The following is a 23,021-nucleotide window of genomic DNA, read 5'->3' as shown; positions in this document are numbered from 1 at the left end:
GGGGATCGTTCAATATGTAGCGATCAAGGGTATGTTGTCAGAGGAAAAATGTTTTTTTTTAATGTCACTGCCACTTGGACAATTGTGAATTCAACCAATATTCGTGTAAATGTTTAAGTGTAATTATCGCTTTGCTGTCCGGAAAGGAGAAGGTAAGAATTGACCCGAACTTGCTCTTGTAACAGTCCAGAATGGCACGGTGTGTGAACCCCCCCCCACCGCCATTGTTTTGATTTTGTCCCGTCGCTGCGCGGTTTACTCGCAGGCAAGCTCATTCATGTTTAGTCTCCCGGGGACTATGGCTTCGTAGACAACAACGGACTGAACTCCAGAATGGCGGGGTGATTATTTACCGCTGAGAGGACCGAGGTTCACCGAGCAAATGGCTGGTTAGAAGTTTCGGATCTGTGACGTCAGAATCTCAGAACGAGTCATTACGTCATCGTCCAGCGCGGCGGGGAGAGGAGGAGAGCACGAAGTTCAAACATGTCTACAGGGTCATATTAGGCGGATCAATGTAAAAATTGACGTACAGCAACTTTTTAATGAGTTAACTACTGGAAAATAATAAATTGAAAATTTTCTGATGCTGTCCTTTAAGTTAGGTTACAAAGCTAATTTCAGGGGCACTAAGAAAAATATGTATTGATATGTGTTCTTTGATATCTTGTGTGACCTTCTTGGTGTGCTTAGTGCCCCTCATTTATGCCAAAAATATTCATGATAAAAGAAGTGTCTACACATATAGCGAATGCATGGGTAGGGTCTGCATGGGATAAGTGAGTGTCATATTTACAAACACACGTTGTGTAATTCGCCACAAGTGGAATTCCACAAAAGGTCGACTGATCATGAATTCATTTATACATTATCTATTGGGAAATAACATTCCCTTCTGTAGTGGAATGCCCCTTTAAACTAGGGACTAAACATTAAAGCTTTTAACGAGAGGAAACTTAAGTGCATGCACCAACCTTCTTTCCTGGGATTGTTTATGACTGACTGCCTGATGTCATGAAGTATTGAGTATCTCATAACCTTTCTGATAGGAGAATTCAAATGCTCGTCCTACCTGCTGACCTGCAAGACCTATAATTCATAAACTACTAACTGACCTGAGACTTGCATCCTCTCCTCCTCCGCCTTGATCTCCTGTACAATGTTGTCCGCCATGCTGTCCAGGTCAGCCTGAACGTCCTCGTTGGCCGAGTGTGCGCGGGCAAAGTCGTGGATGGACGTCCAGCCCTTCTTGGCTGCACCAATGATCGCTCTCTTCAGATCCGTCCCCATCCTGGACAAGCTTTCCTTCAGTTCTGTTTGGAAAGCAAAATATATGTTGGTGACCAGCTAGCGGTATGGATAGATCAGATGTATACAAAATGTAGTACTAGACCTTATATAGTATAACTGGATCACAGACTCATTTAAAGGGAATGGGGCTTTAACAGCGAGAATTTAAAAAAAATCAACATAATGGTATCCTACAGACCAGACAGATAATTGTAACAATATTGTCAATCTATTGGTAGTCTCTTCAACTGATTGTTGTTTGATTTACAGATGTAACTTCTCCCAGCCACCTTACCTTATGACCAATACAAATTCTATGCCAAAAGGCTACCCTGATAGGGAGAAGATAAACTTTCATCATGCTGAATTATCAGTGAATCTGTTGCATCACCTAAGGCTAAGGAACTGCATCTCTTTAGTAGCCAAAGTACGACTCAGATAACACATTACATAACTATCTGCTTCAGGTCCATGTTCATGTGCTGAACTCACCCAGATGGAGCCGTTTCCTGCCCTTGTGATGTGGAATGAGGACAGGTTTCACGTCCACTGTTGGGTGGACTATAGGCTCAATCCTGTATGCCACGGGATCAAACTGGGCAGGATAAAGTACAGCAGAACCGTTGATGTTTTGTTACTCTATGTCTAAATAACTGTGTTACATTAAAAGATGGTACTACTAAATTAAACTAATCATACCAATAACAACGACTTGTTCTTGCTTCCTAAGCCCATTTTGGTTTGTATGTAACATTTCATATAACTCATTGAGTCATTCTATCAAATAATTCATTGTATCACCTTCAATGATGAACGTCAATACCGTTTGACCGTTTGTTTGTTCATGAAAGCTCAAATCTACCTGCAGGCTGCTTTTCATAGTGCATGAAACTTAGCTTAAAACAAAATATGTCAGATTGTCAATAATAAAATGTACCTGTACAATTCTAATGCTATACATTGTGCATATGACCTAGAACCTGAACCTCACCGTACAGGAACCATGAAATAACCATTGGACTCACAGGGTGGAATATGTTGAAGAAGTTGGGGCAGGTGGGCAGGGTGAAGTCCTCACCGATCTCCTCAATCCCACGGGTCACCAGGAACATCCCGATGGGGGAGCCCAGGGCAAAGAAGTTGGTCAGGCTAAACTTCAGCGGGGGGTACCTGGGGTCAGGGTGGAAGGGATCCATTATGATTGCATTTGTCTTAAAGCAGTAATTGTGTTACTGTGTAAAACTCATAGCCATAATCAAAATTTCATATCCACAACACTAGCATACATGAGGACCTACATTTTGTATGTATGCCTTATTTTATAAGGGCATATGTATCTACTTCTTAAAAGGTAAAGATATCTACATCTTTTTGTGAATCATTAGCCGGTATAAGTACATTGTTTACAAGTTTTTCTTGTGTTGAGGGTTGTTGTCCTTACCTGATATGTGGCATGCCGATGCCAGAGTGGCCTGTATCATAGTCCACATGTAGGGAGGTGATGCTGCCGTTCCCTACTGCTGTCTGTTGTTGTTGTCTCTGTCTCTCTTCCTCAGCAGCCTTTCTCGCTGCCTCCTGTGCAATCCGCTCAGCCTCTCTTCTCTTCCTGTCTTCTGCTTCTGCCTTCTTTCTCTCCTAAGAGCAGGCACAACAAGGTTTGTAGTCTTGATATTTATTTGTACTTTGTATTAAAAACATTCAATAATGTGAAGACTTCTTATTCCAACATTCAACTGTGCTCTATTGCTAAATATCTTGTGAAAAGAATTATGTTAACTCATCAATAAACACAAAGATGGTTTAACTGGCCAATATAAACATCTATCCCATTCTATGTTAGACAGTGAAAACTTCTCTTATATTTTGGAGATTGGGAGGACTAACAGGAAATAATAACCAAATTGGGCCCTGTGTCACAGACTTTAAATTAATACTCATCTATACCTAAAGAATTGCACAGGTTGTTGAATTTCTCAAATGGTGGCAAACCGACATCTTACCTTTGCAGTCTTTTGTTCTTTAAGGAAGCCAAACAGCTTTTTCCGTGGCCCCATGGGAACACCCATCTCCTTCAGGTCAGCTTCACTACACAGAACCTGGGAAATAAGGACACAATTCTGTAGTCACCAGGTTCTCTTATTGTAAAGCAACAAACACCTCACATTTGTTTTCTTCACTGTGTAGGTACCCCTTCATCACAAACATACAATTGCTGTAATAATTAGCATATGGAAAGAAAACAAGTAAATTCAATTCATTCCAGCAGACTGACAAGGTTTTAAGCAGATACAGACAGTTTTGGAGATAACTATATATCATCCTCTATGAAAGTGTCAGAATTGAATTGTGGGAGGTTTCTGTCAACCTCTGACTCCTGACCCATGCCCTGCCGTACCAGTGACTCCATGTCAATCTTCTCCTGTTGGAATGTCTCCTTGTACTCGTCCAGTCCAAGCTTACTGAACAGGTCATCCAGGCTCAGCTCTTCCTCCTTCTGTTCCTGTGTGGTCTCCTCCTGCTGTTCACCTGGGGTCTCCTCCTGAGGTTCAGGCTCTGGAGGGGGGCCTGCAGGTGTCTGCTGCTCAGTAGAGGGAGTGCCAGCACTCATGCCTTGATGGGCCAGCAGGTCAAATACTATCAAAGAACCTAAACACAAAAAAGATTGACGAAATATCAAACTACATTGCATAACTTTATGTGATATGTTGCATAGCCATACAGTTTTAATCCTTATTATATTTAGTTTGGAAGAAAACAACAACAACAACAAAAATTTACCAACATGGCTTTGGGGTAAAACTGTATTACAACTCCCACCATGTACATTATGTGCATCTCATGTGTCTACCCACCTAGACTGTGCCCCACAACAGACACCCCTCCAACAAAGCGTGGATTCCTGGACAGAAACAGGTCCCACAGTCTGTCCATCTCAGAGGCAACTGTTTCTGCAATGGTCTGGGTAGAGAAGGGAGAAAGACATTTATTTTTCTATACATACCAGTAATAGGAGGCTTCATGCAACATGATTGCAACAAAAATAGTTATCAACACTAGTCATGAATGCAATCAAATGATAACTGATAATACAAACTGGCAAGGGTAGAATCATGGGATAAGTCGTGTGATTTTTCAATGTGTGTGCCCTTCTCAAACTCAAAGTCTTTGTGCATGCTAAGGGTTGAGAAGAAGAATGTCATGTATGGGTGGTGCATTCATGTAGCTGTTGCAATGTTAAACATATTGTTGGCACCATACCTGGCAGTAGGATGGGCTGGTATAGAACAGGATGTCCAGTAACGTGTCGTTAGTGAAATGTCTCAGCCTCCCAATACTGGGGAGAGTGATTTTCTTCAGTTGTCTGGAACAGAAAGAATACAATATAACACATCTATTGGGAATGTCACCAGGTCTGTAGAGTATAGGAGGATTTGCCACATGATGCACATAGAGGCAAAGAAACTACACATACTCAAGCGTCAGAAACATGTATCTTTGAGAATGTAACTGGCATTCTCGGGTCTTATATACACAACATTTTCTGCTTACACATTTTGATCCTGGAATTACAGCTCAATGTTTCTTAACTAAAAACAGACTAAGATGACTGAATAGAAAGCAATCCCAAAGCCAGCATCCTTCAAAATAAAATGTACCATCATAAGTACACAAATTTCATGACATACCTGTCCACACCGGTGGCATCTCCGTGCAGTGCCTTGTGCCAGTGTACAGGCAGGAACTCCACACGATGCACCTTCCCCTCGTCCACACCGTGCTTGAAATGTGTGTGTGTCAACATTTGGGACACCGCTCGGAAATCATCCACTGTAACCAGAACAACACACATTTAAGAGCTGATAAAATAAACAGCTTATTACACTTTGACTTGACAGTCCTGCAAAGTCCAATACTACATTGTGCATACATGATGGCACCATAATGGATGCTTTGCTTTTCTTTTCTTTGTATGTGTGCACCATCTAGCGATTCCCAGGAATACTGCATATGGTACTCTCCCTGAACAAGGTCGAGTCATTGAGGTATAATGGATGATGTGCATCACAATAAACCTGCAGCTATATAGCTTTGGAAAAAACCATTCCGGTAGTCACATGTTTGAAATAGTATCCAAATGTGTGTACATCATAATAATAAATTGAATGTTCTATATAGCTTTTCTAATATATTATATAAAAAAACATTTTTTTTAGTATTGAATCACTGCAATGTAAATGTGTGTGGATGAAAATAACAATGTCACCTGCAGTATAGCTGCAGTCAGACCATACAAAATTGTGTTTTAGCTGATTTTAACCCCCTCTATCGTAAATGGAACATCCCAACCATGATGTCATGCTCGTACTCACCACACTCCACAGGACTGCGGAACCTGAGGTCACACACAGGGCCGATACCATGGACAACAAACACCAGGTGGTCGGCAGGTCCCACCTCACCTGGGGAACACACAACAACGAGCCAACTTTCTTACCAGGACTTTTCATGAGCCAGGTATTTTGCAATTGGGAAATACATTTTGAAGGTAAACTTTTAAGGACTGGATATAAAGAAAATATCATTATTTCACATCAAGTTTGTTTATAAATTATAGACACCCTAAAAGTCTGTTTGCTCTGCTGTTTTGATCAAGAAATGTTCAAACATACATTCCTTTGAAAGATTTTATAATAAGGCCACCTCCCAAACAGGGTTGTCTCCAGGACAGCCCATCATTTGCTTGTAGGGGCGGGAAAAAAATTCACTTAGTCCATCTAAAAAATCAGACCTTCATAACAAATGATTGATGAAAATTTGTTTTCCTAGACTTAAAAATAAAACTACAGATTTAACACAGCAAATGAACAAGAGGAGCTCCCAAACAATGAGTGAGATGGAAAAAAAATTAAAGCTGGAGAGCCTTGTTCCCAAATAATGTAACAGCTGAAAAAAATGCTTCCTTTGAGAAACATTGCCTTCTTGTTGACTTCCATACTGTCATGAGCTACTGACCCTACAAAAGTCCCTGAGAGTGACAGTGAAATGTTTGTAATTTTCTTTTGCAGTTTATCGTAATTCCATGTGGGGCTTACAACAAACAATTTGAACCAACAGCTCAAAGCTGCATCTGTCCACCACCTGAGTATGTTTCGTTAGAGCACAGATACCTTCATCAGTAATTAGGTTTCTCCATTTCTTGATTTGCTCACTACTGCCTGAAAAGTATAGAGTAGGGTGTGGTGTCATGAAGGCGTGTGGCATATTTAATAATTTTAGTGTAAAGAGGACACAAGCATTGTTTCATAGATCTTCATGGCCAACTTACACTGTCACAACAACAATGAAAGCCAATGTATGAAATATTGTAATCATGCATTCAAAGAAACTATGGGTAGATGGAGAAACAAGTCTTCACTGATGAGTTTAGAGAAGTGTAGGTGTACCAATGGTTAACTGTCCTATCCCGCACACCTACCATCTTCTATCTCTACCACATCGTCCACTCCCCTCTTCACCACTCGCGGTCTCATCTGTCCGTCTGGAGTTGTACCCCACTCGTCTGGCGTCTGTCGGAAATGTACGATGACGTTGGGGTTGTGCATGACGATGGTTTCCCCACCGGGGAACTCCAGGCGCCGGTGCCAGGCGTTGTTTGTCACAGCGTTGAAGTACTCCGACTGAAATAATACAGCAATGTTTTACAAATGTGGCTATTGGTATATTAAGACTTTTAAAATTGGTCAAAGCAAAATACTTACAATAACATTACTGCCTATTACATAGAAGACAACTTATCTTTATTGCTAACTCCAACAATTATACAATGAACACCCAGGAAAAGTTTTCGCACCTCCAGTCGCTCTGAAAAGTCCTCGGCATAAGGCACAAACTTGTTGTCACCGTCACCCTTGTAAAACCATGTACACCGTCGGACGATGGATGGATCCTCATCCCAGAACACAGAGTATCGCAGACGGTCGTTGAGATGGACGTCGTAGCGTCCACCGTTTGTAGGGATAACGTAGTTCTCTGGATCCTGCTGTACTGCTGACAATAAGGGTAGAAAGTTTGTTAGTTTAAGTGCTCTTTCAAACATAAAAGGATTCATATTTCAGGACATCTCTAATATGATCTTCCACAGCAAATGTAGAGACTTATCATTAGACTAGAAGCTACTGTTGTTCTACTACTTGACCTCCTTTCATGAGATTGTTGAAATCTGAAATCTGATTGTTGAAATGTCATTCTCACTCAGTATCAATTGGAATATTATGCAGTGCACATATAGCACAGTTTCTAAACTTCCACAAAAATGTAGTTAGCCAAAGTCCGTCACCCACCGGTTGAGAAGGCTTCTTCCAGTCGGAGTGAGTCCAGTAAAGAGAATGGCAGCCAGACCTCCCGTCCCTCCACTATCTTACAGTAGAACCAGTGCGGCTGGACCGGTTCGTAGCCAGGAGTGCCAACCAGACTGGAACCAGTGGAACTGGCTGACATAGAGCCACCTTGCTGTTGCCACTGGGACTGCAGTTGTGAATCTGTTGGGGGTGGGGGCACTCCCATTGGTAGGCTCTCTCCATACTGTGGGGACTGGGGAGTCGGTCTGAACACGTTATCCTGGGGAGGGGCTGAAGTCATGGATGGGGTGGAAAATGATGGGGGAGGCGTGTGGAATGACTGTGGGGGGCTGGAGAAGCTCTGAGACTGGGGGGTATGAGAAGGGGGAGGGGGTTGGTAGAACTGCTGAGGGGAGTATGGTTGAGAAGCAGGGGGTGGAGGGGTAGGTTGGGAGGGTTGGGAAGAAGCAGCAAAGAGTTCAGGCTGTTGTTCCTGTATCAGCGGGGGCTGCCGCTGGTCGGAGATCTGAGCAAATGGATCGGGAGCGTCGCTGCCGATCTGAGAAAAGGGGTCCGACCCATTGGACTGCTGTTGGAAGAAAGTAAACGGGGCTGGCTGCGACGTTGGAGGGTTGTTCTGACCCAAGAAACTGTCGGCCTCACCCTCTTCTTCTGCAAAAGACAAATGGCAAGCACTTAGTATTGCATTAAGGGAGCAGGATACAGAGACAATCAAAGATTCAAACGGATTTACACCGATAAGGAAATTAGAAATAGTTTTTTAAATAAATCACGAGTCAACTTATTGTAAATTCACTTATTTTCCTTTAATCTAATTTCAAAGTAGGAGGAGGAATTCGGTGTCTTAAGTTCACAGTTGAAACAAGCGTATACTAATTTGAAACATTTATTCGCAGCTGTGTCGTGAATTTGTGCTCATTGCATGCAAAACATAAACCATCGCAGACATGTCAAGATTTACAGTAGCTTAAGTTCTCATATTTGATGGCTTGGTATTTGTGCGTTGATGCCTGTGTTCGACAGCAAATTTTCAAATGTTTTCGTCTGATCATTGTGTGCGGTGTAAACAGCTAGCAGCTGTGACACAATCGGTGACCACTTCTGTTTTAAAATACTCAACGGTGTTAACACAAATATTCCACAAATAGAAAGTGATAAATGACAACAACACAGTGACACAGAATTTTGTGACTTAAGATATTGAATGTACATTGAGCAAAGGTAGGGCAAGAGAGATCAACAAAGACATCTGACTTTTGTTTAATCAACAAAATCGGCATCAAAAATTCTAGGAAAACATAATTATTTGATCGCCTATCTGGTAACGTCCTACCCTTCTCCCCGCCCATTCCGTCCCCCTCGGGCTCACCTGATGGGATCATGGTGGCCTCCTGTCCCACCACGGGCACCAGGGTGGCCGAGGTGTTCAGCTGAGGGAAGCTGAAGCTGTCCGAACCCGAGAAAAGTAGCGAAGCTTGCGGAAGGTTATTCTTGTCCGCCATCTTGCACACGTCGAGCCGGAAACAGGAAAGAGGAAGAACCGGAAATGGTAATGGGGTGAACTGAGGTCAGAGTGTTACGACAGCACCACTAAGGTAGTAGGTGACTTTTTGAATTGAAAATAAACAAACAACCTTTTTGCATTAGAAAAAGAAACAAAAATGAAAATGTTATGATAAATATGATATTATTTAGTAGTATTTTTAATTTTAAATGCATATTTTGCTCAGTTGTGTTTCAAAAATCTTAATAATTTGGCTTAGTTTCCCCTATATTTCATGTAGTGGAAGAGTCTAGAGATCACGTTACCAAATTTCCCGCCATCGTCAAAAATTTGCCGCGAAACGGAGGAAGCCGGACAGGCAAAGGATCTTGCAAATTCCTACCTTCTATAGAAGCTCTGTCAGACCACTAACATATTTCCAGGATGCCCTCTGTGGAAGACTGGCTGCACAACCCTTTGGGAATCATCCAGGGGATTTTTGGTGAGTTAAGATTTAGATCGAAGGCGGAAGTCCACTGTCAATCAATATAAAGCAACAAACGTGCAAACATGCATGCGGCTCTGAATCGTGATCAACCATACAGTTTTAAATGTGCACGTTTTACTGCGTATAGCCCCTCGAGATGTCACACAGCAATCAGTCAGATATAACCAATACCAGAGAGTGCATGTCATCAGACTCATCACACACATGTTATGTGTGATCTTACGAGTTAGTATTATTAGAAAGTGATGGCAAAGTTCTTCCCTAGCTAGTGAATATTCCACAAATAAAGTAGTCCTTTTATAGAAAGGAGTAGGAAAATGTTCATTCCTAGAAAATATTTCACCCATGCACAGTCCTTGATTTGCTATCAAATAAGCAATATTATATCAGCTTGCAAATCATTTCTTTGAGTTATATAACATTGAAAAGCATGTATTGCATTGTCTGCAATCTCAATAAATTGAATTGAATTAAAAGCTTATTTACTACCTGTCCTTAAAGGTAACGTTTTTCTTTGTTGTGATCATACAGTTGAAACAAACATCTGCACTGACTATGTCAGAGAGTCTCAAAACAAAGTACAGAGATAGTTGCAATTATTGCTCCTTTGTTCAAGCTTCTATCATTGTTATCCATTGTTCATGTCAAGTCTTTATTCTCCTGCCCAACAGACCAGCATGGTGACTCGGACCTGCCACTGAAAGTCGGGGAATATTTCCAGAACAGACTGGGAGGAAAAGATGCCTTGGCCTGGGTAACATGACTGATAACATAACATATGATACAACCTTTACCGGCCCTGCTACCATTACCAACAATGTATAGCATGGAATCAGTTTTCATGCAGATTTAAAACATTCCTTGCTGCTTGTCATGAATAAGTAAACAATGCCATCACTTCATTCAAAAATACATGTAGCTGTTCCTTTAATTTGTGATAAACAACTACTTTATGTGTGTCAGAATAGATCAGTGCTGACTTTCAATCAGTTAGTACTTTGAGAAGACAGGGGCTGCATGTTGGTGAAAATTTTATGTATTGTCCAAGGCTGACTGGACAGTAGGATTGGCCTGTTCAACAGTCAGACCCACCATCTTTTTTTTTTATCACTTGAAACTTGCAGATTCTCATCAAGGGAAAATTACAGTAGGAAAATTTCTCTTACTAATTACACCAACTCATGATCACTGAGAGACAGCTTGGTGCATGACATCTTTAATGCTAGTCCAGAGTCTGTACATTTCTGGATGTCAAAGGCCATGGGCACGACCCAGGCGTCAAGAGGATGCTTTAACACTACAATCGAGAACTGAGCTTGTAGGAATAACGTCGAAAGCATGCGTTAACAGGTGAACGAGTTAGGTAACACAATGTAACGAGGTAAGCAAACATAACCATAATAGGAGTCGAGTGGCCTAGTCGGCGGAACGAGTCGGGAGGCTAACTAGATAAATACATTTGTGGAGAACGGGCATCTGCCAAGTGCTTGAGAGCTTAGTGTGAGCCTTTCTGCTCACGAATCTTATATAACTGCTAACCTAACTAATCTACGAACCTTGATAACTAAGCGAATGTTTGCTACTTCTAAACTAAAACTAACTGGTTATGAACCGAGTTAAAGTCGGTTGTCCTGTAATGCGATAATAGGAATCTGCTAGATAATGTGAGTTCTGTAACTGCTGGAAGACCGTTCAAGGAAGAGTGCTCTGACTCTGTTGAGCTGGGTGGTTGAGAGCGCGCGTTGCAGAGTCTTCAGGAGAGTCGGTGTTGCCGGGGTGGACGGGGGATGTCCGACTTGACGGTGGCTCTCCTCAGCCCAGGCTGCTGTGATTGGTCAAGGAGAGTCATGTGACCGTGCGTGGTGAAATTCCCCGCTACCTCGCCAGATGGCGCGGTACCCCCATAATTACACCAACTCATGATCACTGAGAGACAGCTTGGTGCATGACATCTTTAATGCTAGTCCAGAGTCTGTACATTTCTGGATGTCAAAGGCCAGGCCGAACGGAGTGAGGTGCGCCAAGAAGGAGATGAGAGTATGAGTTGGTGAGCAAGAGTTCTCTGTGGGTGGCAGGGAAAGTGGTCGTCCCGGTGATGTCGCAGCGTGGCTGGTACTGGGACAAGGCTGCCCTCCACACTGGTATCTTCAAGTTGGAGCTGACGGGGAGACTTAGACCCTGGAAGTTGAGTGTCCTGGAGTCGTACACTAGCTCATGAAGTTCAAAGGCAGAGCGAGGAGGAAGCGGTAGAGGCGAAGGCACATCAACAGTCGTGACGGTATTTTCTGACCGAACGTCCGCTGTGACGAGACCGACTGAACCAGCTGCCGAGAAGTGCGGGCCTGAGCACGAACAGATGCCAGGAAGTCGTGTTGGCTGTATGCGCAGTCCGGTATGTGCGGGGCATGAATGCCGAGACTCCGCGGTGGCATTACTGGTGTGCCGACTGAAGATGCAGGGTGTGGTCTGTCTGGGGACGTTGCCAGCGTTGCCTTGCTGCGCTCCGTGGCCTCCCCGCTCTGCTGCACGTTCATGACGGGTGTGACGGGCTCCTGACCTTGAGTCTCCATGAGAGTAGTGTGTTCTAGAAAAGGGCCAGTTCTAAGGCTTAAGTCTGATTGGGAACATGATGTAAGGCTGGAATCATTGCCGAATTCTGATTGGGGACTAGAAGTAAAGCTAGAGTGATTGTCAAAGTGAAGAACGTCTGACTGCATCACATACCTCAGCGTTCAAGTCTGTAGTAAACGACCCGTAAGCTAGTCATGCCCTCGCTGCCGCGTAGGCGTCACGTTCAGCTTTGTCGGCGTAGGGGCAATCTTGAGGTGTGTGTTGCAGAGGAACATCGGGTCGAAACTTGTGGCAGTACTTGCACACGTGCTTCGCGTTGGTGCCAGATGGGCCAAGGTGGTCAGATGCATATGTGCACGTCCCCTGCTGGTAACCTGCACAGGGTGCCCCAGTGTTGTTCGCCTTGCCCTTTACCTTGACTGTGGGCGAGACGTCATCGTCGTCCGTCGGTCGGCGCAGGTAGTCACGCTTAAGATCTCTCACCAGTGCTACTGTATGTGGGGAGTCGAGGTCCAGCAATGCGTGTTCTGCACGACGTAACATGGTGCGGTAGAAGTTTCGAATGCCCTTGAATGTGTAATGTGGAATGTCCAGCATTATGCCCTGCAGAATCTGGGCTCTGTTGTGGCTCTCACGCGGATCGGTGTCTTTACTGAGGATAATGGCCAGTTCGCCAGCCATGAACTGGTCCCATGTCAATTGGTCGTGTTCCAGCTTGGATGACGCCGAAAATACGTATTCATGGGGCCAACTGACCTCACGTTTCACTTTATCGTGAGATTTGCGAGACAACCCGCTACGAAGCCGTCGCTTACCTCGGTAAGTCTTGTCATCATCGTCCGACGGTGAAGAGTAGTCCCGCTGCCGCCTGGGTCTCCTGCTGTTATCGCCGTCGAGGTCCCAGCCGAACGTGTCGCCGGGCGGTGGCTGCCTCGGCTGAGCCCGGGCTCGCTCGGCTGACGTGAAAGGATCCTGGAGATAGTTCATGGAACGTATGTCTCTTAGGGACGGGTAGCCGCGGTTGTGCTTGTACTCGTCTGTATGCGCTGGACGCCTAGAGGGATTCTTCCAAGGAGCCCCCCTCCCATCGTGACCGAATTCTCGCGAGAAGGTGCGTGGGTCTGCGTCTCGCGAGAAGACGCGTGGGACTGACGTCATCCGCACGCGGGAGTTGCGAGGAACGTCGTCCTGACGTATGTCCCCGGTTTGGGGAGGGGGGCTGCGCTGAGTTTTCTTGGGTTTCGTTTGTTGGTCGTGCTCCCGGAGGCGTGCCTCGTTTAACTGGATCCTCTCAATACTCCTCGATACCTCAGCTAGTTGGTGGTCGATCTCGTCCTCCAGCTCGTCCATCGGCGTAGAGAGAGAACTGACAACCGGTGAAGGACAATCCCGAAGTGAAGCGTGGTCCGGCCATTCGTATCGGTCATCGAGCTGGTAGTCGCCGAAGCGCACGGGAGGCCTTGTCTTCCTCTTACCGGCGCCTAGCATCGTGAAGGTTGGACTTAGGGGCTTAACGTACTGGGAACCGGGTGTATGAGGTTACCCCCGCCGAAAAAACGAAAGAAAACCCGGAAAATGCCGGCAGTGACTAGGATGTCCGACTTGACGGTGGCTCTCCTCAGCCCAGGCTGCTGTGATTGGTCAAGGAGAGTCATGTGACCGTGCGTGGTGAAATTCCCCGCTACCTCGCCAGATGGCGCGGTACCCCCATGTAAAATGGTGAATAGGTCTTTAATCACACAAACAATGACTAAGATTCTTGCATGCATTTTTGTCAGGTCCCGTCGCTGAATGACACCCCCCTGCACCACCTGAAGCCCAACAGCCTGGTGAAGTTCCGCTGTATGGTGCAGGACATGTTTGACCCTGAGTTCTATCTGGGGGTGTACGAGGTCACTGACACCAAGTTTTATTTTGTGTACGGATATAAAGTCTTCAAATCGTATCATTATAAAAATAAACCACTTTGAATTAAAAAAACATTAGATCTACACGTAGAATATTTTGTAGATTGCTATGTCGGTGGTGTATATGTGTATGATACTATTGACAAGACGATACAGCATTGCATCTGAAACTATTAGTATCTGAAACAGCTTTTCTTTATTACATGATTTTTAGTTTCTTGGATTATGTGAGTATATTAGGACTAAAACCATGACTAGCTGTATGTAATTTTGTCACTATATATATGGCTCTGGGAGAAGAGATTTGTTTACTTATCTTATTCATATACAATGCATCATATTTGGTTATAGGGGTTGTTAATTAAAGTTCTTGTAATCTGCAACTTGAAGTTCTTTTTTTTTTGTCACCCTGAACTTTAGTCTCTGAGAAGTGGAAGATACAAGGACATTGCAGAATGTTTGGTAAGTTAGCATGGGAAAATTAGGAACATTATGGTTCTATATATGTTGGGTGTAGTTTCACTTCATATTTCCATATTATACATTTACGTTCTTTTACAAATGGGACAAAATGTTAAAGTAGTAACATAGACACCATTGTTGAAATATTACCATAACACTTGTCTAGAATTTTAGAAGCTTGCCTTTATTGTAATAAAGCATTCAAGTGTATGTGTTAGAAAAATGAGTGATGTATAACTGGAAAGTCGATGTGTAAGTGACGAACCAGCAGCAATGTTTATCTGTTTATTATTTACTTAACTACCAGCCCCATCAGGAAATCAACCTGGAGTCGTCCCAGAATGTGACCCTTGACCGGCAGACCCTGTACTGTGTACCTGTGCCGGGGGAGAACCCCTGGGTCAAACAGGGCTTTACTAACTCCAGCCAGGCCCGCGTCCTGCCTTCTACATCCTACCAACCCGTTAGGAACAAGAGAGGGCTGGAAGAGGTGGGACTATCCATCGTTTTTGCACATGACATGATGTGTGTACATACGCATATTGGGGTTTATGTGTGTGCACATACATGTAAGTGTGTTGTTTGTCTTTTTGATTTATTCTTGATACCAGACATAGTAAGATAAAGCTGTAGCATTATCTGATGCTTTATCTAAAGTAGCGAAGATGTTTGAAATCTACATTGTCATTTTAGATTTAGATTTAGACTTAGATTGATTGAAATTGCAGACAGTACAATACATGGCAAACCTAGGCAACTTAGCTGATATTGGGTGCATTTACAAAGCATTTAATGAGAAAGCAATAGCACATCTACTCAATTGTACTGAGAAGTCTTTGGTATTGCCTTAATTTCAAGGAAGAAGATCAGACTCCTCTGCCCGGTAACAATGCCCCTACCAGTGAGGGTCAGAACTGCAGCAGGGAAGTTTCAAACACTCCTGAACCTGAAAGCACAGAGGCAAAACGGACAAGGACAGAAGATGAAGCAGGTAAGAATGGTTACACCCATAGCTGCTAATGTACACCAAGTATTGTTTTGCCAGGGACAAAAAAAAGCAATGCACATAACTGAATTCGCAGTAGACAGAATTAAGATGAAATGTTATATAACTGTTCTGTGTTTTTGAGAGGACAAAGGTCTAAAACCCTTTTTTTTATCCTTTGTTGTCATAGGTGCTTTGCCCAGCCCTATTCCAGACTTGAACTTCCCACTTCCAGGGGAAACAGGTCCAGCTTGCCTTGTAAAGGTAAAGGTACACCTACAGTTCACAAAAACATGGTGGAAATTAGGACTAGATAATTGTGAGGTATTAATGTTGTTCAACAGATTAGACATGGAATGAAAAAAAGGGAAAATGATGAGTGAAGAAGTTCTTGTTTTCTGTGTCATCTGGAAAAGCTTTATAAACCCATTAGAAATGAAGTTTATTTTAGTAAGATTGTTAATATTTGTCTTGTTGTCTTTTTCGTTTTTGCATCCAATAAACTTGTTGTTTTGTTTCTATTGTAGGTATATCAAAGCAGCGACAGTCTGAAGTTGAATGATGTTATAGAGTTTGTGGGTGTGCTGTCAATCGACCCTGCATTGGCAACATTCAATACTGCAGCCGGGGAGTAAGTATCTATCTTATCAGAGGCACTCTGAATACTTGTCTGCCATATGACACATTATTGAATTGTTTCTATTTACAATTCATTGTTTTCTTGTTTATTTCTAAGGACAGCGACATCGGCCTATGAGGACGGAGGAGACATGATGGATATTGAGGAACAGGCCGCCCACAGTCCGCCCCCCTCCCTCGTGCCCAGACTCCACGCCATCCTGACGAACAAGTTGGTCCATACCAACCCAGGGCTACCTGTAGACCTCACCACACCAACAGCCGTGTCTGGTTAGTAGGCTAGAAACTGTGCAGAAGTCATTGCAGTAGTTTATTTCACAATGTTTGTATGCTGTATCAAATGTGATATTCATTGAGATGTTGGGCTGAGTGGACAAAGACAGCCATGCTGTAAGTGTCACAAATGTTGCTAGGTGGAGCTGCTGTAACGCATGATCCTCTTGATGGGGACATTCAGATTTTTTAAACTACAGACAGTCAAACATCTTGTTCCTTCTCTGGTGGAAGGATGACCTCTGTAATTTTTCTTCATTGCTTTTCTGAATCTTGGAAGGGTGGTCTGAACATTTGTCCCTTTTGCCAAACCTGGTGATTGTCTTGTGAATCGCAGCACATTGGTACACTGTTGTTGTATCTGTCTGTTGTACTTCAGGTATAACAACGCTGACGTCTGAGGTTCCACAGATAAGACAACAGCTGTGTTCACTGTTGACTGAAGCTCTACTTGGAGACAGCCTTGCTGCAGAATATCTCCTACTCCATCTTATTTCATCTGTGTAAGTCATGTTACAGTCTTCGTGGTCAATTCTTTCACAGTTGTCGACTAAATTCGTGTTGGTCACTGAGTATTAAATTATACTAAGTTTTATGTTGAATTGCTGCATAACATCCCTTCAATAGATTTTGTAAGTAACAAATAAGGTAGTTCAGGTTAAATGTTTTCAGGTTAAAGTTTAACTTTGTTGAGTTCATCCTCTTGTGTACTCTATTTTTTACAATACCTTTTTTGTTTGTTAGCTATGGCAGGAGAGATGTGGTGGCTCTGGGCAAGTTCTCCCTGAACATTAGTGGCTGCCCAGGAGAGACCAGCTATCCCCAACTACTCTACAGACTACTGCAAGAATTAACTACAAAGGTAGGAGTGTAGCAAGTTTTGTCATGGGTTGTAGTGAGGAAAAGTCACACAAACTGAGAGCTATTATTTAAAACTTAATGATCATGGGGCATTTTGAAAGTCAGAGAAAGACACGGGCATCTGAAAATAAAATTTTGAACACAATATAGCAGTTCCAAATGATGTCCCTACAGCTCAACTGGTGGCAGCCTCACAATGGACCCTTCCAGCCGAACGCCAAAAGCCCCGGCCCTTGTTCGATGTCGGGTTCTATTTCAAACCTCTGTCAAAACGGCGCGAGTTGCAAAAACATGGCCGCCGCCGCTATTAGGCTGAGGATACTGACTGACTTCGGTTTAGCTTTTGGGGCCTTAAAATCCTCTCAGAACGGGCGACAGAAAAATGCTATGCATTCTTTGTGGAAGGCTACATCCACTGGGTACAGTCATTTTAGGAGGGGACGTATATAGTTGTGGTAAGGGCGATATAATTTCAGTCAAAGCGCAAGCGGGAGGCGCTCCATAATATTACCTTGTTAGTGGGCAGGAGTGCCCAGTTTCTGACATGCGGTCGATGCAGGTGTAAAGCTGGGTAGGTATATATGTGACAGGTTGTCTACCGCGTTTGTTGCATACATGGCATGTGCATACATGCTCAGGAGAAAAACCAAATTAAGAAGAAAGTAGCTCGGTCACTTGCAGAGAGGGAGCTTGTACCACGTGTCAAATATAAGACACCACTACAAAGTCCGCTTGTGCGGAGTCCCGTCTCTTCTGCGAACATTGCTTTAAATGTGCATTCTGTCCAGGAAGAAAGAAATGCTGTGTAGCGCCTACCCTTCCCAAAACAACAATACTCTGTCGGTATAGTCATCAACAAAAAAGGCATAGCATTTTTCTTTGCCCATTCCTGTCCCACTAGGGCTGTTTTTGACCGAGTATTCGAAATAGAATAGGGGGTTCTATTTGTTCGATATGGCGTTCGGCTGGAAGGGTCCATTGAGCTCCTGGTTCCAATAAGTTTTAACTGGGAGACCCGAATCATTTATGGGAAAGACTTTATTTGGGCCGACCCTGCCTGTTGGAAGGGACGCAGAATGGTAGTCCTTTGTTGGAGGAGGTGCCAGTTAAGGGAAGGGCCAGTAGCCACTCCCTTTAAAAAATATACCCTGCTACTGAAACAGCAGGGAAACTTACTGCCCTATGTGCCACTACCTAGGCCTTACATGGGTCTGAACAAACAAACAAAAATTATGAGTTGCAACTACAATTGTTTCCATGTCTATAAACTGATGCCTTAAAGCTTGAATATTGTGCCCAAACACAAGTCTACATATAGTTTGTACTTGTGCATAGAATATTCCCTCTGATACTTTTATTCAACACAAGGGAAGTAGAAAATATCACCTATATTTCATTGTGCCTCACAAGTAAAACTGCATTATCCACATTATTGTCTTCCCCAGTCTCATTTCCTACCGTTAACCCTGGCCAATATGAACTCCCTGAGGATAATTCCCAAGAAAGACTACACAGCTAACAGGCTGTTGAGTGGGGTACTACAGCTGAGTGAGAGAACACTGCTGGTACTGGATGAAACACAGCTGGAACCTGGACAGCTACAAACGACAGGTGAGTACACAGGTGTTTTGTGTCATGCTACCAATGGAGTGGTAGAACAGTGTTGAGTCAAGTATCTATGTATGCATGAGTACAAAATATTGTACAACATTACATTTTTTCACATTTGTCCGCATTTAAGATTAGAGCATTACCGAAATTTTAAAAGGCTTTTTTACATGTAATTACATGTTTAATCTTTGATCTTTATGTAGTTAAACAACTTTTTGAGTATTTTTGTCTTTGTCACCATGTTTCACTTTAGCATGATGTGTTTGCAGGAGTGCTGAATGTGCAGGCCTTAGGTACTGCGGTGCAGTGGCAGAAGGTGGACTATGACTTTGACTTCCACAAGACAGAGTTTCCCTGTAACCTGAGAATGTTACTGCTGTCAGAGGGCAGGTCTCTCATTCAGGTGTGGTAGAAGTAGGATTTATTGGTGAACAATATTATATCATGGTATGTTTATGTGAGGAGAATATTTTCAAATTTTTTTTTGTATTCTCTCTCTGTCTTATTTCTTCTATTTCATCTTGTAACTATACTCTTCCTGTAACAGCAATACACACTGAAATTTACGTCTAAACCAAATGATGATGTGATATGTATCTGACAAACATCAATTTTTTTCTTAACTTGATAGTTCAAATGCCATTCATTTTCATTCAGGAATACAGGTGCAAATTTTGTACTTCAACTTGTCTTTTTCTAAAGTTCATCCTGTTTTTTTTATTAAAGCTTACCATTTCAGTCAAAATCCAAGTGTCTGATAACTAATTTTACTTCCACAGACTGACTGCCAAGTGCCCCTCCAGCCCCCCTCCCCACCTCAACAACTCGAGAACACCTTCCAGCGTGTCCAGGCATCGCTGACTGGAGATTACCTGGCCAAGGTGCGATCCTACCTGACTGTGACAGAGCTCATGGAATACACATTGCCAGAGGACATACAAAAGGTAAGAAGTAGAAATACTTGTGCATTGTTTTAGTATTGGTAGTATGTTCACCTTTATCTGTGGGATAAGCTATGTCCATTGTTTTCTAAACTTGTTTTGGATGTTCATGTTTTTTGTTGTTGGTTTCCTGACAGGTGATTGAAGAGGACTTTGTCCAGATGCGCAGTGCCGACCCTAAGAACATGACTGCAGAGGACCTACACTCACTACTAGTGGTGGCAAGGTAGGTTACAAAAATGCACATCTCTTCTCACCCCTGATTTTCCATAAACCACATCTTGGATTTAAGTTCCTGTTCTTGATTGTAATGTGAGCCAGTTGTTTCTCAGTAAGGCCATTCCAATTTGTCTTGTTGGTCCTTGGATTGAATAAAAGTATTATCAACATGCAAACATGAGTGTGAGGAGAAAGTGTGTTCCTTGGCAGGCTCCTTGCCCTGAGTATCGGCCAGACCACCCTGTCTCAGGAAGTGTGGGGTCGAGCCAAGCAGCTGGAGACAGAGAGGAAGACCAGGGTGAAGGCACAGCCCCAAACACAGGCCAGAACGTAGTGAGACACCAGCAACGACTTCCCAAGTACACATTGTCAAGCCATAGGACTTACAGGAAATATGCTTCAAATCAGACTCAATAGGTCAGGAAAACTTGTCATGCCATGTTTTCTCGATCCGTTACCACTAGAACTGGAAGTTAACCTCCTTGCTGCCTAATCAATACAGATTTGATGCCAAAAGCCATCCTGAGCAGGAAGGTCGAAACAAGGGTGATGTCTGATCCCCTAACCTTGAGGGGTACAATTGTTGAGACACAGTCTATAGTAAGATGGATCCTTTGTGAATCTCACTCCACTTAGACAATGAATTAACAACACACAATGTATGCTTTACATAGCTCTTGATGTGCTTGTAATGGCTGTGGCATATTGTTTTGTTGTTCTTTGCAATAGGGCAAGAAGAGTGTAGAAATGTATATTTACCTTTTTCCATTATGTGGTGTGTCATACTCAGTATACATATATTTTTGTTATTGCTGTTGATTATTATCATGATGTGCATCAATATGGCATCACATTTTCTTCACTTTTTGCCATTACAATTAAGTTCATATATTGTAAATGGATGTGAGTTTATTGGTATTTGATATCACGTTGGAGGGAAAAGTGAGTGTTTGCGGTAATTTTAAGTTTGCACTTGAAACAAGGGGATAGGCTGGCAGAAGAAAACAGGCATTTTTATGGTAGTTTAAAGTTTGACTTTGAGGTGAAGCAATTACCTTGAACATCACAAGTATAAAATCACTGCAAGTCCTTGTAACCAGACAAATCTTTGAATAATGGCAAATCAATTCTTCACCTTAGACATGGATTTGATATGTAATGAAATGATTCCAGTTTTCAATATATGTATTCCATGGGTTCTGAGTAACCCCCTTACAAATTGTAAGTAAAACATATGTACCAATAGTGTTCTTTCTAAAGTTTGTCTAATATTGTATTCATGTCTGTCATTATTGACATGTCAAGAAAATAATCTGAATATACATGTTTATGAATGTATGTACTTGCACAATTAAGCCCTGTCTTCTCTAGCTTTATGTAAGATGCATTTGTGGTGTGATCATAAGTATTAAAGATTTCTAAAAGAGTTTGAATCTCATATTATGGGATCTCACTTACTCATATACTTTCCTGACCTTTGTTGAGCGTAATACAGTAACAGTTGAAAAAGCTCTGCTCGTGAGGTGTTGCCAAAAAAAACAGGCAAGGGCAGTATCTACCTGACCCACCTACCAGCCAGCTGGACTGAGATCAGTAGGCTTACTCAAAATAAGTACTGTAATATGTTATCTCAAAATAGGGAGGTCAAATTTTCAGTGCCCACATTGCTCAGTGAAGTGTGCAGAATGGTAAACCTGAAGTAGACAGATTTAGCCTATCGCTCCTGGGTTTACTTCGGTCAGATAACTTAAGCTTAATTTAAGGATGCCTTTGGGAAATGACTGGTTCAGAGGACTCTATCTGCCATATCAGCACTGGCCATTATAGTAGCCTGGCTAAGATTGTGCTCCTACCTACCAGCCCTACAGTTGCCGCCCTAGAAGGGTCATTAACCTCAGCTAATGAGAGATAGTGTGAACACAGGCTAGCCATTATAGATACACCGTTAGTGATTACAGGATCCAGTAGTCAAAACAATAGTCTGCCTGTCACCTGTAACCCTGATCTTCTAGCTCATTAAGTTTACGACCATTTACAACAACAGGTGACCATGGAAATTACATTGCTTATGACTTGTGCATTAAGGTGTAATGATCCTTATCTAACTTAATGGAGATGGATTGAAATGAATCATTTGAGTATCAGATTTTGTCAAAATTCAAACAAAAGCTCTCTTCATGAGTCATGATTATCATAGACAATCTAAATTTCAGGAAATCAAGAAAGAAGCTATAAAAAGGATGGTCCATGTTCAAGAAGTTTGCAACTCGATGGTATCAAAAGCTCCCCATTTTTGGGGTGTCACAAAAAATGTAGCCTGGTGGCTAATTAGCTGAATATTGGACTAGCCGAATTTCTGGTCAGCGTGTTTAGATGTAACGTTAACGTTCCTCAAATGAGCAGCAGATGAAATGTTGCTTTTGTTGTTTCAAGAAAACAGGAAACTGCCACCAGCTTTCGCATCACATACAAAATCGCTCCTCGGCGACAGTAGACTAAATTGCCCTAGTAGTACTTGGCATTGCCAACAGAGATGATTTCTTCCACCGTCTCGTGGGTTTACTTCAGGTCATTGCATGTGGGGCTCCGGTTCCAGGTCGGGGTCGGTCACTCGAAAATGTGAAGGTTCCCTGGGGGTTACCTGCGGGCACTGATCGGTCAGGCGGTCTCCTCAAACTAATACTGGACATGATCGACTGATGTAGCGGCACCCATCTATCTTGGTTTACGTGTTGTACCTGTGACAGGTGTGACGATAGATCTTCCGCCTCGTCAGGTATACGACTTTCTCTGTATAAACATGTTTACTGTCTCACAGCACATCTCAACCAAGATGAACTAGCTGCAACTGAACCGGTATTCGCTCCTTCATATTGTAGCCAATTCGTACTCCCCAAGCAGAGGTTAGGCTC

At 42.9% G+C, this 23,021-nt stretch overlaps 2 protein-coding genes across 5 annotated transcripts in view; one reads left to right on the top strand and one right to left on the bottom strand.

Annotated features, from left to right (window-relative positions):
- LOC118413468 (phospholipase DDHD2-like) overlaps positions 1-9,193 on the bottom strand; it is a 12,366-nt gene extending 3,173 nt beyond the window's left edge. The window contains exons 1-15 of one of the 4 annotated variants that reach the window (XM_035816869.1): positions 9,019-9,193; positions 7,632-8,300; positions 7,142-7,338; positions 6,767-6,968; positions 6,459-6,506; positions 5,661-5,750; positions 4,977-5,118; positions 4,549-4,651; positions 4,143-4,248; positions 3,686-3,936; positions 3,291-3,386; positions 2,732-2,925; positions 2,316-2,460; positions 1,783-1,885; positions 1,116-1,313 (exon numbers count right to left, since the gene is read on the bottom strand). In XM_035816869.1, coding sequence (XP_035672762.1) covers positions 1,116-1,313; positions 1,783-1,885; positions 2,316-2,460; positions 2,732-2,925; positions 3,291-3,386; positions 3,686-3,936; positions 4,143-4,248; positions 4,549-4,651; positions 4,977-5,118; positions 5,661-5,750; positions 6,459-6,506; positions 6,767-6,968; positions 7,142-7,338; positions 7,632-8,300; positions 9,019-9,151 — 2,677 coding nt within the window. In that variant the 5' untranslated portion in view covers positions 9,152-9,193. The remainder of the gene's footprint in view (positions 1-1,115; positions 1,314-1,782; positions 1,886-2,315; positions 2,461-2,731; positions 2,926-3,290; positions 3,387-3,685; positions 3,937-4,142; positions 4,249-4,548; positions 4,652-4,976; positions 5,119-5,660; positions 5,751-6,458; positions 6,507-6,766; positions 6,969-7,141; positions 7,339-7,631; positions 8,301-9,018) is intronic. The other 3 variants (XM_035816870.1, XM_035816871.1, XM_035816872.1) reach the window with 3 other exon arrangements.
- Positions 9,194-9,452: 259 nt separating this feature from the next.
- On the top strand, positions 9,453-21,536 carry LOC118413863 (mini-chromosome maintenance complex-binding protein-like). The gene is made up of 16 exons (XM_035817448.1): positions 9,453-9,634; positions 10,312-10,394; positions 13,990-14,127; positions 14,539-14,580; positions 14,888-15,070; positions 15,439-15,571; positions 15,756-15,829; positions 16,093-16,196; positions 16,302-16,474; positions 16,857-16,980; positions 17,222-17,339; positions 18,784-18,949; positions 19,219-19,352; positions 19,729-19,893; positions 20,028-20,116; positions 20,320-21,536. Exons 1-16 carry the CDS (start codon positions 9,577-9,579, stop codon positions 20,441-20,443), a joined length of 1,908 nt encoding a protein of 635 aa, XP_035673341.1. The 5' UTR covers positions 9,453-9,576; the 3' UTR covers positions 20,444-21,536.
- The last annotated feature ends 1,485 nt before the right edge of the window (positions 21,537-23,021 follow it).

Source organism: Branchiostoma floridae, chromosome 4, assembly GCF_000003815.2.
Source record: "Branchiostoma floridae strain S238N-H82 chromosome 4, Bfl_VNyyK, whole genome shotgun sequence".
NCBI classification, from domain to species: domain Eukaryota; kingdom Metazoa; phylum Chordata; class Leptocardii; order Amphioxiformes; family Branchiostomatidae; genus Branchiostoma; species Branchiostoma floridae.
This window is presented reverse-complemented; position numbering and strand designations above follow the sequence as displayed.

Bases quoted from the DNA above. Each gene is read 5' to 3' on its own strand.
- LOC118413863 (XM_035817448.1), top strand. From the start codon at position 9,577: ATGCCCTCTGTGGAAGACTGGCTGCACAACCCTTTGGGAATCATCCAG. The intron at 15,071-15,438 runs GTGGGACTATCC...CTTAATTTCAAG, and splicing joins ACAAGAGAGGGCTGGAAGAG to GAAGAAGATCAGACTCCTCT. The intron at 15,572-15,755 runs GTAAGAATGGTT...TTGTTGTCATAG, and splicing joins AAGGACAGAAGATGAAGCAG to GTGCTTTGCCCAGCCCTATT.